Genomic DNA, 14,405 nt, shown 5'->3' with positions numbered 1-14,405 from the left:
TGTCAAAATGGTACTTCAATTACATGTGTAAACATTGTAATTAATCAAGAGTCTGGTTCCATTTCACCGCTTTGGTGGATCTACATTTCTCAATAGCAGAATAGGTGCTCCATGTTTTAGAAAGAGTTTATGTGGAGGAAGTCCTCGTGGTTCCAAGGAGTTCAGGAACTATATTGGATAGAATAATGCTTGATCAGGCTCTGTTACTATATCCACTGACTTGTACCTGGAAGGAGACTTAAAATTTGAAGATTGATCTTGTTGACACGATCAATTTTCGGAGCTAGAATAACCCTTTCACACAGCCAGCCAGACTTTCTGAAGTTGCACTGAATGTTTGGAAAAACCTTTTCTTTTAGCGCCTCAATTGCTGTAACGATGAAGCAAAAGTTGCTTGGAAACCTGATCTGTCCAGTGGTTGAGTTTACTGGTGCTTTGACACCTCCAATAGTCGACAGCTGGCTTGAGAACAGTCCAGCAGAAACATCGGCTGTCACGTGGACGCTCATGTTTGTGTTCAGTGACATTTTCACCACTTGTCTCCAAAGGTATGATGCTTTTAAGCAGCCATTGGGTTCATCTGCAGGGGTTGCACAGCCCACTGTGTTCCGAGGAGCAGTGTGGGAATGCGCACAAGAAAAAAAAAATGTCACTGTTGAACATAACAACGCTCTCGCACTGTTACACGGAACACAACCGACGCCATTTTCTTGAAGCAAAAGTTTTCTTTGAACACAATATTAACCCCTTAGGCTAGGTTCACATTGCGTTAGGGCAATCCGTTTAGCGCATACGTTAGCGGATTGCGCTAACGCAATGTCCCAAAAGGGATCGCGTTTGGCGATCCCGCTAGCGCAGATGCCCGATCTGCGCTAGCGATGAACGGACCTCGGACGCTGCAAGCAGCGTTCGAGGTCCGTCCGTAACGAATGGGACATCGCTAGCGCATGCCAAAAATGGCATACGTTAGCGACCCGTTAGCACATTGCGGTCAATGGGTGCGCTAACGGACCCGTTACATAGCGTTAATTGCGACAATTGCGCCATGTAACGGAGTCCGCTAGCGGACACCCATTAACGCAATGTGAACCTAGTCTTTAACGACTGCTGATACGTCATTCAACAGTGGCAGTTAAGGAGCCTTATTCCTCCTGCACCTCACGCTCCTCCTTTATACACCTCGTCCTCCTGCACCTCACGCTCCTCCTTTATACACAGCCTCCTCCTGCACCTCACGCTCCTCCTTTATACACAGCCTCCTCCTTTATACACAGCCTCCTCCTGCACCTCACGCTCCTCCTTTATACACCTCGTCCTCCTGCACCTCACGCTCCTCCTTTATACACAGCCTCCTCCTTTATACACAGCCTCCTCCTGCATCTCACGCTCCTCCTTTATACACAGCCTCCTCCTGCACCTCACGCTCCTCCTTTATACACAGCCTCCTCCTGCACCTCACGCTCCTCCTTTATACACAGCCTCCTCCTGCACCTCACGCTCCTCCTTTATACACAGCCTCCTCCTTTATACACAGCCTCCTCCTGCACCTCACGCTCCTCCTTTATACACAGCCTCCTCCTGCATCTCACGCTCCTCCTTTATACACAGCCTCCTCCTGCACCTCACGCTCCTCCTTTATACACAGCCTCCTCCTGCACCTTACGCTCCTCCTTTATACACAGCCTCCTCCTGCACCTCACGCTCCTCCTTTATACACAGCCTCCTCCTGCACCTCACGCTCCTCCTTTATACACAGCCTCCTCCTGCACCTCACGCTCCTCCTTTATACACAGCCTCCTCCTGCACCTCACGCTCCTCCTTTATACACAGCCTCCTCCTGCACCTCACGCTCCTCCTTTATACACAGCCTCCTCCTTTATACACAGCCTCCTCCTGCACCTCACGCTCCTCCTTTATACACAGCCTCCTCCTGCATCTCACGCTCCTCCTTTATACACAGCCTCCTCCTGCACCTCACGCTCCTCCTTTATACACAGCCTCCTCCTGCACCTTACGCTCCTCCTTTATACACAGCCTCCTCCTGCACCTTACGCTCCTCCTTTATACACAGCCTCCTCCTGCACCTCACGCTCCTCCTTTATACACAGCCTCCTCCTGCACCTCACGCTCTTCCTTTATACACAGCCTCCTCCTGCACCTAATGCTCTTCCTTTATACACAGCCTCCTCCTGCACCTCACGCTCCTCCTTTATACACAGCCTCCTCCTGCACCTCACGCTCCTCCTTTATACACATCGTCCTTCTGCACCTCACGCTCTTCCTTTATACACAGCCTCCTCCTGCACCTCACGCTCCTCCTTTATACACAGCCTCCTCCTGCACCTCACGCTCTTCCTTTATACACAGCCTCCTCCTGCACCTCACGCTCCTCCTTTATACACAGCCTCCTCCTGCACCTCACGCTCCTCCTTTATACACAGCCTCCTCCTGCACCTCACGCTCCTCCTTTATACACAGCCTCCTCCTGCACCTCACGCTCCTCCTTTATACACAGCCTCCTCCTGCACCTCACGCTCCTCCTTTATACACAGCCTCCTCCTGCACCTCACGCTCTTCCTTTATACACAGCCTCCTCCTGCACCTCACGCTCCACCTTTATACACAGCCTCCTCCTGCATCTCACGCTCCTCCTTTATACACAGCCTCCTCCTGCACCTCACGCTCTTCCTTTATACACAGCCTCCTCCTGCACCTCACGCTCCTCCTTTATACACAGCCTCCTCCTGCACCTCACGCTCCTCCTTTATACACAGCCTCCTCCTGCACCTCACTCTCCTCCTTTATACACAGCCTCTTCCTGCACCTCACGCTCCTCCTTTATACACAGCCTCCTCCTGCACCTCACGCTCCTCCTTTATACACATCGTCCTCCTGCACCTCACGCTCCTCCTTTATACACAGCCTCCTCCTGCACCTCACGCTCCTCCTTTATACACCGCATTTTTCTGCAGCACAGCCTTTCTCCTTTTGTGGTCGCCTCCTCCGGCAGCTCCTCACACTCCTCTTCCATATACGACTGGAAACACTTGATCCTGAGAGAAACTGCACTAATTGCAATAATGCGTATCGTATACACAGCCTACTTCTTCTACAGCACCACACTTTTCTCCTGTAGACCTCGTTCACACGTTATTTGGTCAGTATTTTTACCTCCGTATTTGTAAGCTAAAACTTGGAGTAAAACAATACTATAAATACTGAGGTAAAATACTGACCAAATACTGAACGTGTGACTGTGGCTTTATACACAGCCTACACCTGCAGCGCCTCGCTCTTCTCTATACACAGCCTCATACTGCAGCAGCATTTTGTTTCTCTCATTTTCCCATCACGCTATCTAATTTCCCCTTCACATCTCTCATTTCCCCCCTCACATCTGTTTTTCCCTTCACTCCTCTCATATTCACCACACCACTTCATTTTCCCCTCACTCCTCTCATTTTCCCCTCACTCCTCTCATTTTCCCCCTCACATCTCTCATTTTCCCCTCACTCCTCTCATTTTCCCCTCACTCCTCTTCATTTTCACCTAACACCTCATTTCCCCTCGTTCTTTTCATTTTCTCCTCACTCCTCTGATTTTCCCCTCGCTCCTCTCTTTCCCCTCATACCTCTCACTCATTTTCCCCCTCACTCCTCTCATTTTCTCCTCACTTCTCTCTCATTTTCCCCCTCACACCTCTCATTTTTCCCCCTCACACCTCTCATTTTTCCCCCTCACTCCTCTCATTTTTCCCCCTCACTCCTCTCATTTTCCCCCTCACTCCTCTCATTTCCCCCCTCACACCTTTCACTCATTTTCCCCTCACTCCTCTCATTTTCCCCTCCTCTCATTTTCATCTCACTCCTCTCTTCCCCCACACATGCATAGCAACTTCCTGATATGAGAACAGCGGTATTATCCACGTGGCTCCTTCCTTTCCCTTGACGTCATGCCTCACAGGAGCAACTCCATTCTAGACATGACGGAGCTAGATGTGGCCTGTGCCTAGATGTGGCGGCTGCCCAGATGGTAGCTTGTAGCGGCTAGGACGTCGCAGCCTGTGAGTTTTGCAGGGTGGCTTTCGAGGGGAATGTGTCTCAGCCTGTTTGAGCTAACTACGTGGCCATGTGGACGGGGCTGTGCGTGTGCAGTGAGTGTGGCTATGCGAAGTGGGCGGGGATATGTGGAGTGGGCGTGGCTTGACACACACACACACACACACACACACACACACACACACACACACACACATATATATATATATATATATATATATATATATATATATATATATATAAATAATACATATATACTATGTATATGAGATATATTAGATAGATATAGATTATTCAATTTATTGCTAGGAGGAATGAGAGGGACAGCACCATGCATAAAATAAGTGTGAGTGCTCATCGCAGTGATAGACCGTCACAACTACCGATGGGAAAACTCCCTGTAGGGGGCTTTGTTTTCACCTTCTAGTGATAGAGGGTCCATCCTGTGTGCCACCCCAATCCTGAGCATGAAGCGGCTGCACAACTGTCTCTTATTTTGCTGCGTTTAGGCTAGTTTCACATTTGCGTTAGAATCCGCAGCGTTTAATCCGCATCCGCAAGTGGTGGAAAAAACGCGTACAAACGCGAAGTTTTTTTAGACGCATGCGGGAACACATGCGGTTAAAAAAAAAGCCGCGTTTGTACGCGTTTATATGCGTTTTTTCCTGCGTTTGCGTTTTTGGTGCGCATGATGAGAAATTTCACAGGAGAAAAATCTAGATAACCAGACACCGCCAATGGGACTACAGAGGGCGTGTATTATGGGATTTCTTTATATAGATCCCTGAACAGCTGTAATCTTCATATTTTGCTACTGTATCCTGTGTCATGATGGATCTTCGCATGGAGAGCTTTTATTTCAACCTGGATTTAAGCATCAAGCTGTTTCTTGCCTGTGCTTTTGCTTGGGAGCAAGACAGAAATGGCGAAAGATGGAGAAGGAGCCAACGTAGGCGTTTTTGGAGACACCCCATTATCGAACTATGTGAGAGCCGTGGAGCCTATCACACGCTCTATGCCGAGCTTAATGCCAACCCAGAGAAATTCTTGGGATATACAAGGATGTCGCAAGACTCGTTACGGGATTTGCTTGCTCGTGTCCAAGGAGCCATACGGAGACAGGACACCCAGCTCCGTAGAGCGATTCCACTCGAGGAACGTCTGCTGGTTGACGTCTGCTTGTTGACGTCATTGCGTCCTGATTCTGTTCTGCAGTATCCATTGGACACAGACTGAAGAGACAATGACGGTCACACTAAAGAGATCTATCAGGTGTCCTAAATAATGAATTCATGATAACATATAACAGCCTCATGAATTCACTATTTCTGACACCTGTGCAGGTGAGCATAGATATGCCGTGTGTGACCACCATCGTCCCTTCACTTTGTGTGAAATAGATTACGTACACAGAAGAGAAAATGGAGGTTATACAAGGCAGTTCTCTACTCACCAGGTCAGGCGTCCTAACTAATGATTTTTTTGACACCTGACCTGTTGAGTAGAGTTCTGCATTGTATTTCCGCCATTTTCTCTTCAGACTGCAACACTAGTCACAGACTAAGCAGAAGGAAGAGATTATGGAGATAATACATCAATTAATTTTTTGGCCCACCTCATATCTTTATACTAAAGACACACAAAGCTGTAGTCTTTTATTTGCCAAGTACTGGAAATATGATGTGGCCCAAAAATAAAGCGTGTGGCGAAGTTTATTATTTGGCGCACGGTGTGTGTTGCCGGCGGCGAAAGACACAATAAACCAAACTTAATTGGGGCAAATAAAATTGTATTTATTTTTTAACAACAAAAATATTTATTTAACTGCGCCGGCTTGGGGTAGAGTGATGTAAACGGGGGGTGTGAAGCACTGAGGCCTGGCTAACCGTGTACGACGCAGAGGTGGCAGGAGAAGGGGCAATGAAACTAGAAGGGTCTGGAAGTTCGGGGATGGGGCTTGACACATGAGAGGCTTGAGACGCACTGGAAGGAGGAGACAAACCTGACATTACAGACACACTGGGAGGTGAAGGGGGAGGAATGCTAAGAGTTCGCTGTTTTGTTTTTTTGTTGTTGTTTTTTTTGTATTGCAGGGTTCTGGGAAGCCTCGGTGGGCTCATATCTCTTTGCATGGTCGTGGTGGGTGACCTGTCAGGGTCCGGCTGCACTGTGTCAGAGTCCATAGTGCTCGTAGAACGTGCAGCCATGCCAGAGTCCATAGTGCTCGTAGAGCGTGCAGCCATGCCAGAGTCCATAGTGCTCGTAGAGCGTGCAGCCATGCCAGAGTCCATAGTGCTCGTAGAGCGTGCAGCCATGCCAGAGTCCATAGTGCTCGTAGAGCGTGCAGCCATGCCAGAGTCCATAGTGCTCGTAGAGCGTGCAGCCATGCCAGAGTCCATAGTGCTTGTAGAGCGTGCAGCCATGCCAGAGTCCATAGTGCTCGTAGAGCGTGCAGCCATGCCAGAGTCCATAGTGCTCGTAGAGCGTGCAGCCATGCCAGAGTCCATAGTGCTCGTAGAGCGTGCAGCCATGCCAGAGTCCATAGTGCTCGTAGAGCGTGCAGCCATGCCAGAGTCCATAGTGCTCGTAGAGCGTGCAGCCATGCCAGAGTCCATAGTGCTCGTAGAGCGTGCAGCCATGCTAGAGTCCATAGTGCTCGTAGAGCTTGCAGCCATGCCAGAGTCCATAGTGCTTGTAGAGCGTGCAGCCATGCCAGAGTCCATAGTGCTCGTAGAGCGTGCAGCCATGCCAGAGTCCATAGTGCTCGTAGAGCGTGCAGCCATGCCAGAGTCCATAGTGCTCGTAGAGCGTGCAGCCATGCCAGAGTCCATAGTGCTCGTAGAGCGTGCAGCCATGCCAGAGTCCATAGTGCTCGTAGAGCGTGCAGCCATGCCAGAGTCCATAGTGCTCGTAGAACGTGCAGCCATGCCAGAGTCCATAGTGCTCGTAGAGCGTGCAGCCATGCCAGAGTCCATAGTGCTCGTAGAGCGTGCAGCCATGCCAGAGTCCATAGTGCTCGTAGAGCGTGCAGCCATGCCAGAGTCCATAGTGCTCGTAGAGCGTGCAGCCATGCCAGAGTCCATAGTGCTCGTAGAGCGTGCAGCCATGCCAGAGTCCATAGTGCTCGTAGAGCGTGCAGCCATGCCAGAGTCCACAGTGCTCGTAAAGCGTGCAGCCATGCCAGAGTCCATAGTGCTCGTAGAGCGTGCAGCCATGCCAGAGTCCATAGTGCTCGTAGAGCGTGCAGCCATGCCAGAGTCCATAGTGGTCGTAGAACTTGCAGCCATGCCAGAGTCCATAGTGCTCGTAGAGCGTGCAGCCATGCCAGAGTCCATAGTGCTCGTAGAGCGTGCAGCCATGCTAGAGTCCATAGTGCTAGTAGAGCTTGCAGCCATGCCAGAGTCCATAGTGCTCGTAGAGCGTGCAGCCATGCCAGAGTCCATAGTGCTCGTAGAGCGTGCAGCCATGCCAGAGTCCATAGTGCTCGTAGAGCGTGCAGCCATGCCAGAGTCCATAGTGCTCGTAGAGCGTGCAGCCATGCCAGAGTCCATAGTGCTCGTAGAGCGTGCAGCCATGCCAGAGTCCATAGTGCTCGTAGAGCGTGCAGCCATGCCAGAGTCCATAGTGCTCGTAGAGCGTGCAGCCATGCTAGAGTCCATAGTGCTAGTAGAGCTTGCAGCCATGCCAGAGTCCATAGTGCTCGTAGAGCGTGCAGCCATGCCAGAGTCCATAGTGCTCGTAGAGCGTGCAGCCATGCCAGAGTCCATAGTGCTCGTAGAGCGTGCAGCCATGCCAGAGTCTATAATGCTCGTAGAGCGTGCAGCCATACCAGGATCCTGCTGCATCGTGGTGGTGGCGGTACGGAAGGCCATGCCAGGGTCCTGCTGCTGCATCGTGGTGGTGGCGGTACGGAAGGCCATGCCAGGGTCCTGCTGCTGCATCGTGGTGGTGGCGGTACGGAAGGCCATGCCAGGGTCCTGCTGCTGCATCGTGGTGGTGGCGGTACGGAATGCCATGCCAGGGTCCTGCTGCTGCATCGTGGTGGTGGCGGTACGGAATGCCATATCAGGGTCCTGCTGCTGCATCGTGGTGGTGGCGGTACGGAATGCCTTGCCAGGGTCCTGCTGCTGCATCGTGGTGGTGGCGGAACGGAAGGCCATGCCAGGGTCCTGCTGCTGCATCGTGGTGGTGACGGAACGGAAGGCCATGCCATGGTCCTGCTGCTGCATCGTGGTGGTGGCGGTACGGAATGCCATGCCAGGGTCCTGCTGCTGCATCGTGGTGGTGGCTGTACGGAAAGCCATGCCAGGGTCCTGCTGCTGCATCGGGGTGGTGGCGGTACGGAATGCCATGCCAGGGTCCTGCTGCTGCATCGTGGTGGTGGCGGTACGGAATGCCATGCCATGGTCCTGCTGCTGCATCGTGGTGGTGGCGGAACGGCAGGCCATGCCATGGTCCTGCTGCTGCATCGTGGTGGTGGCGGTACGGAAGGCCATGCCAGGGTCCTGCTGCTGCATCGTGGTGGTGGTGGTACGGAAGGCCATGCCAGGGTCCTGCTGCTGCATCGTGGTGGTGGCGGTACGGAAGGCCATGCCAGGGTCCTGCTGCTGCATCGTAGTGGTGGCGGAATGGAAGGCCATGCCAGGGTCCTGCTGCTGCATCGTGGTGGTGGCGGCGGTACGGAAGGCCATGCCAGGGTCCTGCTGCTGCATCGTGGTGGTGGCGGTACGGAAGGCCATGCCAGGGTCCTGCTGCTGCATCGTAGTGGTGGCGGAATGGAAGGCCATGCCAGGGTCCTGCTGCTGCATCGTGGTGGTGGTGGTACGGAAGGCCATGCCAGGGTCCTGCTGCTGTATCGTGGTGGCGGAACGGAAGACCATGCCAGTGTACTGCTGCTGCTCCTCATCAGAAGAAGACATTCTGGTGCATGCAAAAGGAAAGCAATGGCAGAAATTAGGACATGTAGAGACAGGAAATAGAAAATAAAGGCATTGGCTAGGATATACTCACATTGTTCAGAGGCTTGTTTGCTCCAAGGTGCTGTGGGCTGTCTGCTCTGCTTGGCTGTCTGCTGAGTAGTGACCTGTAACTGTCCTCTCCCTCCCTTAATAATCTTTATTTTTATATAGCGCTAACATATTCCGCAGCGCTTTACAGTTTTGCACACATTATCATTACTGTCCCCAATGGGGCTCACAATCTAGATTCCCTATCAGTATGTCTTTGGTGTGGGGGGTGGCTTATCAGGGTGGCACATCTCCTTGTGTGTGGGGGGTGGCTTATCAGTGTGTAGACATGTTTTTCTCTTGTGGAACGCATGCGTTCATATAGACAGCAATGCGTTTTTTTGGCGCATTCCTTGCGCAGTCGACCGCATGCCTTTCCAGGCGGCAAATTGACGCCTCTAAAAATTACTACATGTTGCATTTCCGCGCCAAGCCGCAAACGACGAAACAACGCATGCGTCTTCAAACGTGGCAAAACGCGAACAATCAAAAACGCATGCATCCCTAATGTTAAATATAGGAATACACAACGCATGCGGTTATATGCGGTAGAAACGCTTCGGACACAACCGCAAATGTGAAACCGGCCTTACCTGCACAGCTGCTTCTCAGAGAACAGCAGTGTCGCCCCATATATCTTCAATGGGGGGTCTCTGGGGTTGTTATAAAGCTCTGAATCCTTACATTTTTCTTTTTCTTGCAGGAGCAACAAAAATAGTCCCCATAGAGGCCACAGCTCCGGCCGTGGAGCCCGAAGTAAATGTGCAGGTGGCGGAGGCCGAGCAGGGACTGAGGAAAGGATACCAGGAATATGCCATCCCACAGGTCCCGCAGGAGCAGGCCGCTCACTCCAGCAGGTAGCCCAAAGGATGCTCACAGTCTGCTTCATTTCTGCAGCTCTGCGGTAATTCCGGATGTGACTCAGGATCAGTACAGGATCAGTAATGTATGTACACAGTGACTGCACCAGCAGAATAGTGAGTGCAGCTCTGGGGTATAATACAGGATGTAACTCAGGATCAGTAATGTAATGTATGTACACAGTGACTGCACCAGCAGAATAGTGAGTGCAGCTCTGGGGTATAATACAGGATGTAACTCAGGATCAGTAATGTAATGTATGTACACAGTGACTGCACCAGCAGAATAGTGAGTGCAGCTCTGCGGTAATTCCGGATGGGACTCAGGATCAGTACAGGATCAGTAATGTATATACACAGTGACTGCACCAGCAGAATAGTGAGTGCAGCTCTGGGGTATAATACAGGATGTAACTCAGGATCAGTAATGTAATGTATGTACACAGTGACTGCACCAGCAGAATAGTGAGTGCAGCTCTGGGGTATAATACAGGATGTAACTCAGGATCAGTAATGTAATGTATGTACACAGTGACTGCACCAGCAGAATAGCGAGTGCAGCTCTGGAGTATAATACAGGATGAAAATCAGGATCAGTAATGTAATGTACGGTATGTACACAGTGACTGCACCAGCAGAATAGTGAGCGCAGCTCTGGAGTATAATACAGGATATAACTCAGGATCAGTACAGGATCAGTAATGTAATGTATGTACACAGTGACTGCACCAGCAGAATAGTGAGTGCAGCTCTGGGGTATAATACAGGATGTAACTCGGGATCAGTAATGTATGTACACAGTGACTGCACAAGCAGAATAGTGAGTGCAGCTCTGGAGTATAATACAGGATGTAAATCAGGATCAGTAATGTAATGTGTGTACACAGTGACTGCACCAGGAGAATAGTGAGTGCAGCTCTGGGGTATAATGCAGGATGTAACTCAGGATCAGTACAGGATCAGTAATGTAATGTATGTACACAGTGACTGTACCAGCAGAATAGTTAGTGCAGCTCTGGAGTATAATACAGGATGTAACTCAGGATCAGTAATGTATGTACACCGTGACTGCACCAGCAGAATAGTGAGTGCAGCTCTGGGGTATAATACAGGATGTAACTCAGGATCAGTAATGTAATGTATGTACACAGTGACTGCACCAGGAGAATAGTGAGTGCAGCTCTGGGCTATAATACAGGATGTAACTCGGGATCAGTAATGTATGTACACAGTGACTGCACAAGCAGAATAGTGAGTGCAGCTCTGGAGTATAATACAGGATGTAACTCGGGATCAGTACAGGATCAGTAATGTAATGTATGTACACAGTGACTGCACCAGCAGAATAGCGAGTGCAGCTCTGGAGTATAATACAGGATGTAATTTAGGATCAGTAATGTATGTACACAGTGACTGCACCAGCAGAATAGTGAGTGCAGCTCTGGAGTATAATACAGGATGTAAATCAGGATCAGTAATGTAATGTATGTACACAGTGACTGCACCAGCAGAATAGTGAGTGCAGCTCTGGAGTATAATACAGGATGTAAATCAGGATCAGTAATGTATGTACACAGTGACTGCACCAGCAGAATAGTGAGTGCAGCTCTGGAGTATAATACAGGATGTAACTCAGGATCAGTAATGTAATGTATGTACACAGTGACTGCACCAGCAGAATAGTGAGTGCAGCTCTGCGGTATAATACAGGATGTAACTCAGGATCAGTAATGTAATGTATGTACACAGTGACTGCACCAGCAGAATAGTGAGTGCAGCTCTGGGGTATAATACAGGATGTAACTCAGGATCAGTAATGTAATGTATGTACACAGTGACTGCACCAGCAGAATAGTGAGTGCAGCTCTGGGGTATAATACAGGATGTAACTCAGGATCAGTAATGTAATGTATGTACACAGTGACTGCACCAGCAGAATAGTGAGTGCAGCTCTGGGGTATAATACAGGAGGTAACTCAGGATCAGTAATGTATGTACACAGTGACTGCACCAGCAGAATAGTGAGTGCAGCTCTGGGGTATAATACAGGATGTAACTCAGGATCAGTAATGTAATGTATGTACACAGTGACTGCACCAGCAGAATAGTGAGTGCAGCTCTGGGGTATAATACAGGATGTAACTCAGGATCAGTAATGTATGTACACAGTGACTGCACCAGCAGAATAGTGAGTGCAGCTCTGGGGTATAATACAGGATGTAACTCAGGATCAGTAATGTATGTACACAGTGACTGCAGCAGCAGAATAGTGAGTGCAGCTCTGGAGTATAATACAGGATGTAACTCAGGATCAGTAATGTATATACACCGTGACTGCACCAGCAGAATAGTGAGTGCAGCTCTGGGCTATAATACAGGATGTAACTCAGGATCAGTACAGGATCAGTAATGTAATGTATGTACACAGTGACTGCACCAGCAGAATAGTGAGTGCAGCTCTGGGGTATAATACAGGATGTAACTCAGGATCAGTAATGTATATACACCGTGACTGCACCATCAGAATAGTGAGTGCAGCTCTGGGGTATAATACAGGATGTAACTCAGGATCAGTAATGTATGTACACAGTGACTGCACAAGCAGAATAGTGAGTGCAGCTCTGGGGTATAATACAGGATGTAACTCAGGATCAGTAATGTAATGTATGTACACAGTGACTGCACCAGCAGAATAGCGAGTGCAGCTCTGGAGTATAATACAGGGTGTAATTCAGGATCAGTAATGTAATGTATGCACACAGTGACTGCACCAGCAGAATATTGAGTGCAGCTCTGGGGTATAATACAGGATGTAACTCAGGATCAGTAATGTAATGTATGTACACAGTGACTGCACCAGCAGAATAGTGAGCGCAGCTCTGGAGTATAATACAGCATGTATCTCAGGATCAGTAATGTATGTATAATGTACCTTTATCACCTGGCTCATCATTGCTTAATAAAGTTGTTTTTGTTGCTGGGGCAGTCGTCAGGTTCTGGATTGATGCTGTAGATGATCTCTGGAGGTGGCGCAGCTGGATTTTCGCTCTAGATTTGTGATGCCGCTCTCCAGAAGGTGTATATTCAGCATCTCTAATTCCACTTAGCTGTAGATCTGAGCCCTGGATGTGGCTCTGCAATCAGACGTTCTCCCCCGGCGCAGACAAGATTCAGATGTACGATTAGTAAGTTCAGCAAATGTCGGTGCAGCAGATTAATGGTGGAGGTGGCATCCGGATAAACCTTTCTCCACAAATTCCCATGGCGCTCCCCTATGTGTCCCTGAAGGATCAGTTCTCTGCCGTCACCTGTATGAGGCCACAGGTCCCAAATACCGCGTAACAGCCATATATAAGGAGCGTCCCCGGGATTCACCTACACTTCCATTACTGGCCAGTATACCATTCAGAGCTGTGGGAAAGCTGTGTGAAATCCCTTGTGTTTTTTAGGCAGCCAGTTTTTCAGCAAACATCAGCAATTCTTAAGGGGGTTGTCCGACCTGTAGAATAAGGAATAGTCCTCTTATGGTACCTCCCAATGCTATTTGATTTCTCCACCGGTCTCCATAGTATAGGTGATAGTTTGAGTTAAAATATCTGCCGGACCCTGGTCCATGGGCCAGATTGGTAGTCTGTGGCCACTTAGACAAGAGCCCTGCGAACCTGTTCATACCTGTGCCGTCCCTGGCACCCCTGTGGTCTTTAGGCTTAGAGGGACACCATTACATGTCTGTGACGTCACGGGGTCGCCAGGGATGCTGCAGGTGATCGGAGTTTTGGAGACCACCGTTGCATCGTTTGGACCAGGGTTCTTCAAATGTTTTTACTCAACCCTAGTGATCAATAGTAGATTGTTTGAAGGCCGGCCATTGTTCCCTGTGCACCCCCCAGGCGTGATTAGGAGCTGTTCTCGCCTATTTCCATGGCACGGCACAAACTCAACCATCATGCCTTCGAAAGAGGTATTCCCATCTCGAATATTTGTGATTGATGGGTCTTTTTAGGGAATGGTTCCCAGTCTATGGCCCCTCAGGTATTGATAGGAGGCTTGTACGTGGCTCGCTTTCCTCTTCTTGTTCCGAAAAGTGACATAGAATGAATGGAGAAAGCCGCTCTCATGCATCTAAATCACTGTTCCTCACTGTTTGCGATGGGGTGAGAAAGAGCAGCGGTGCCATAAATGCCCGGTATGGGAATACCCAGGGCTGTGGAGTCGGTAAGCCAAACCTCCAACTTCTCAATTTCCATGACCCCGACTCCACCAAAATGGGCTCCGACTCCACGACTCCAAATTCACAGCCCTGGGAATACCCCTTATAACGACCGTTTTGCTAAAGGAGGGAACGGGTCACGCGGACAGTCAGTGGAAGTCCCGGTGAATGGACCCACATAGGTCTTACATGTTCAGATAGATAAAAGCTTCTGGCTCAAACGCCCCTGAAAATAAATAGTAAAGCTGGAAGCTGTAGTGCAGCAAACGCC

The 14,405-nt window shown here is 49.7% G+C and overlaps 1 protein-coding gene across 1 annotated transcript in view; it reads left to right on the top strand.

Moving 5' to 3' along the window:
- ZFAT (zinc finger and AT-hook domain containing) overlaps positions 1–14,405 on the top strand; it is a 206,373-nt gene that overhangs the window by 48,513 nt on the left and 143,455 nt on the right. The window contains exon 6 of the mRNA XM_069731946.1: positions 9,768–9,921. Within this exon, the coding sequence (XP_069588047.1) occupies positions 9,768–9,921 (154 nt within the window). The remainder of the gene's footprint in view (positions 1–9,767; positions 9,922–14,405) is intronic.

Source organism: Ranitomeya imitator, chromosome 6, assembly GCF_032444005.1.
Source record: "Ranitomeya imitator isolate aRanImi1 chromosome 6, aRanImi1.pri, whole genome shotgun sequence".
In the NCBI taxonomy this organism is placed as follows: Eukaryota; Metazoa; Chordata; class Amphibia; order Anura; family Dendrobatidae; genus Ranitomeya; species Ranitomeya imitator.
This window is presented reverse-complemented; position numbering and strand designations above follow the sequence as displayed.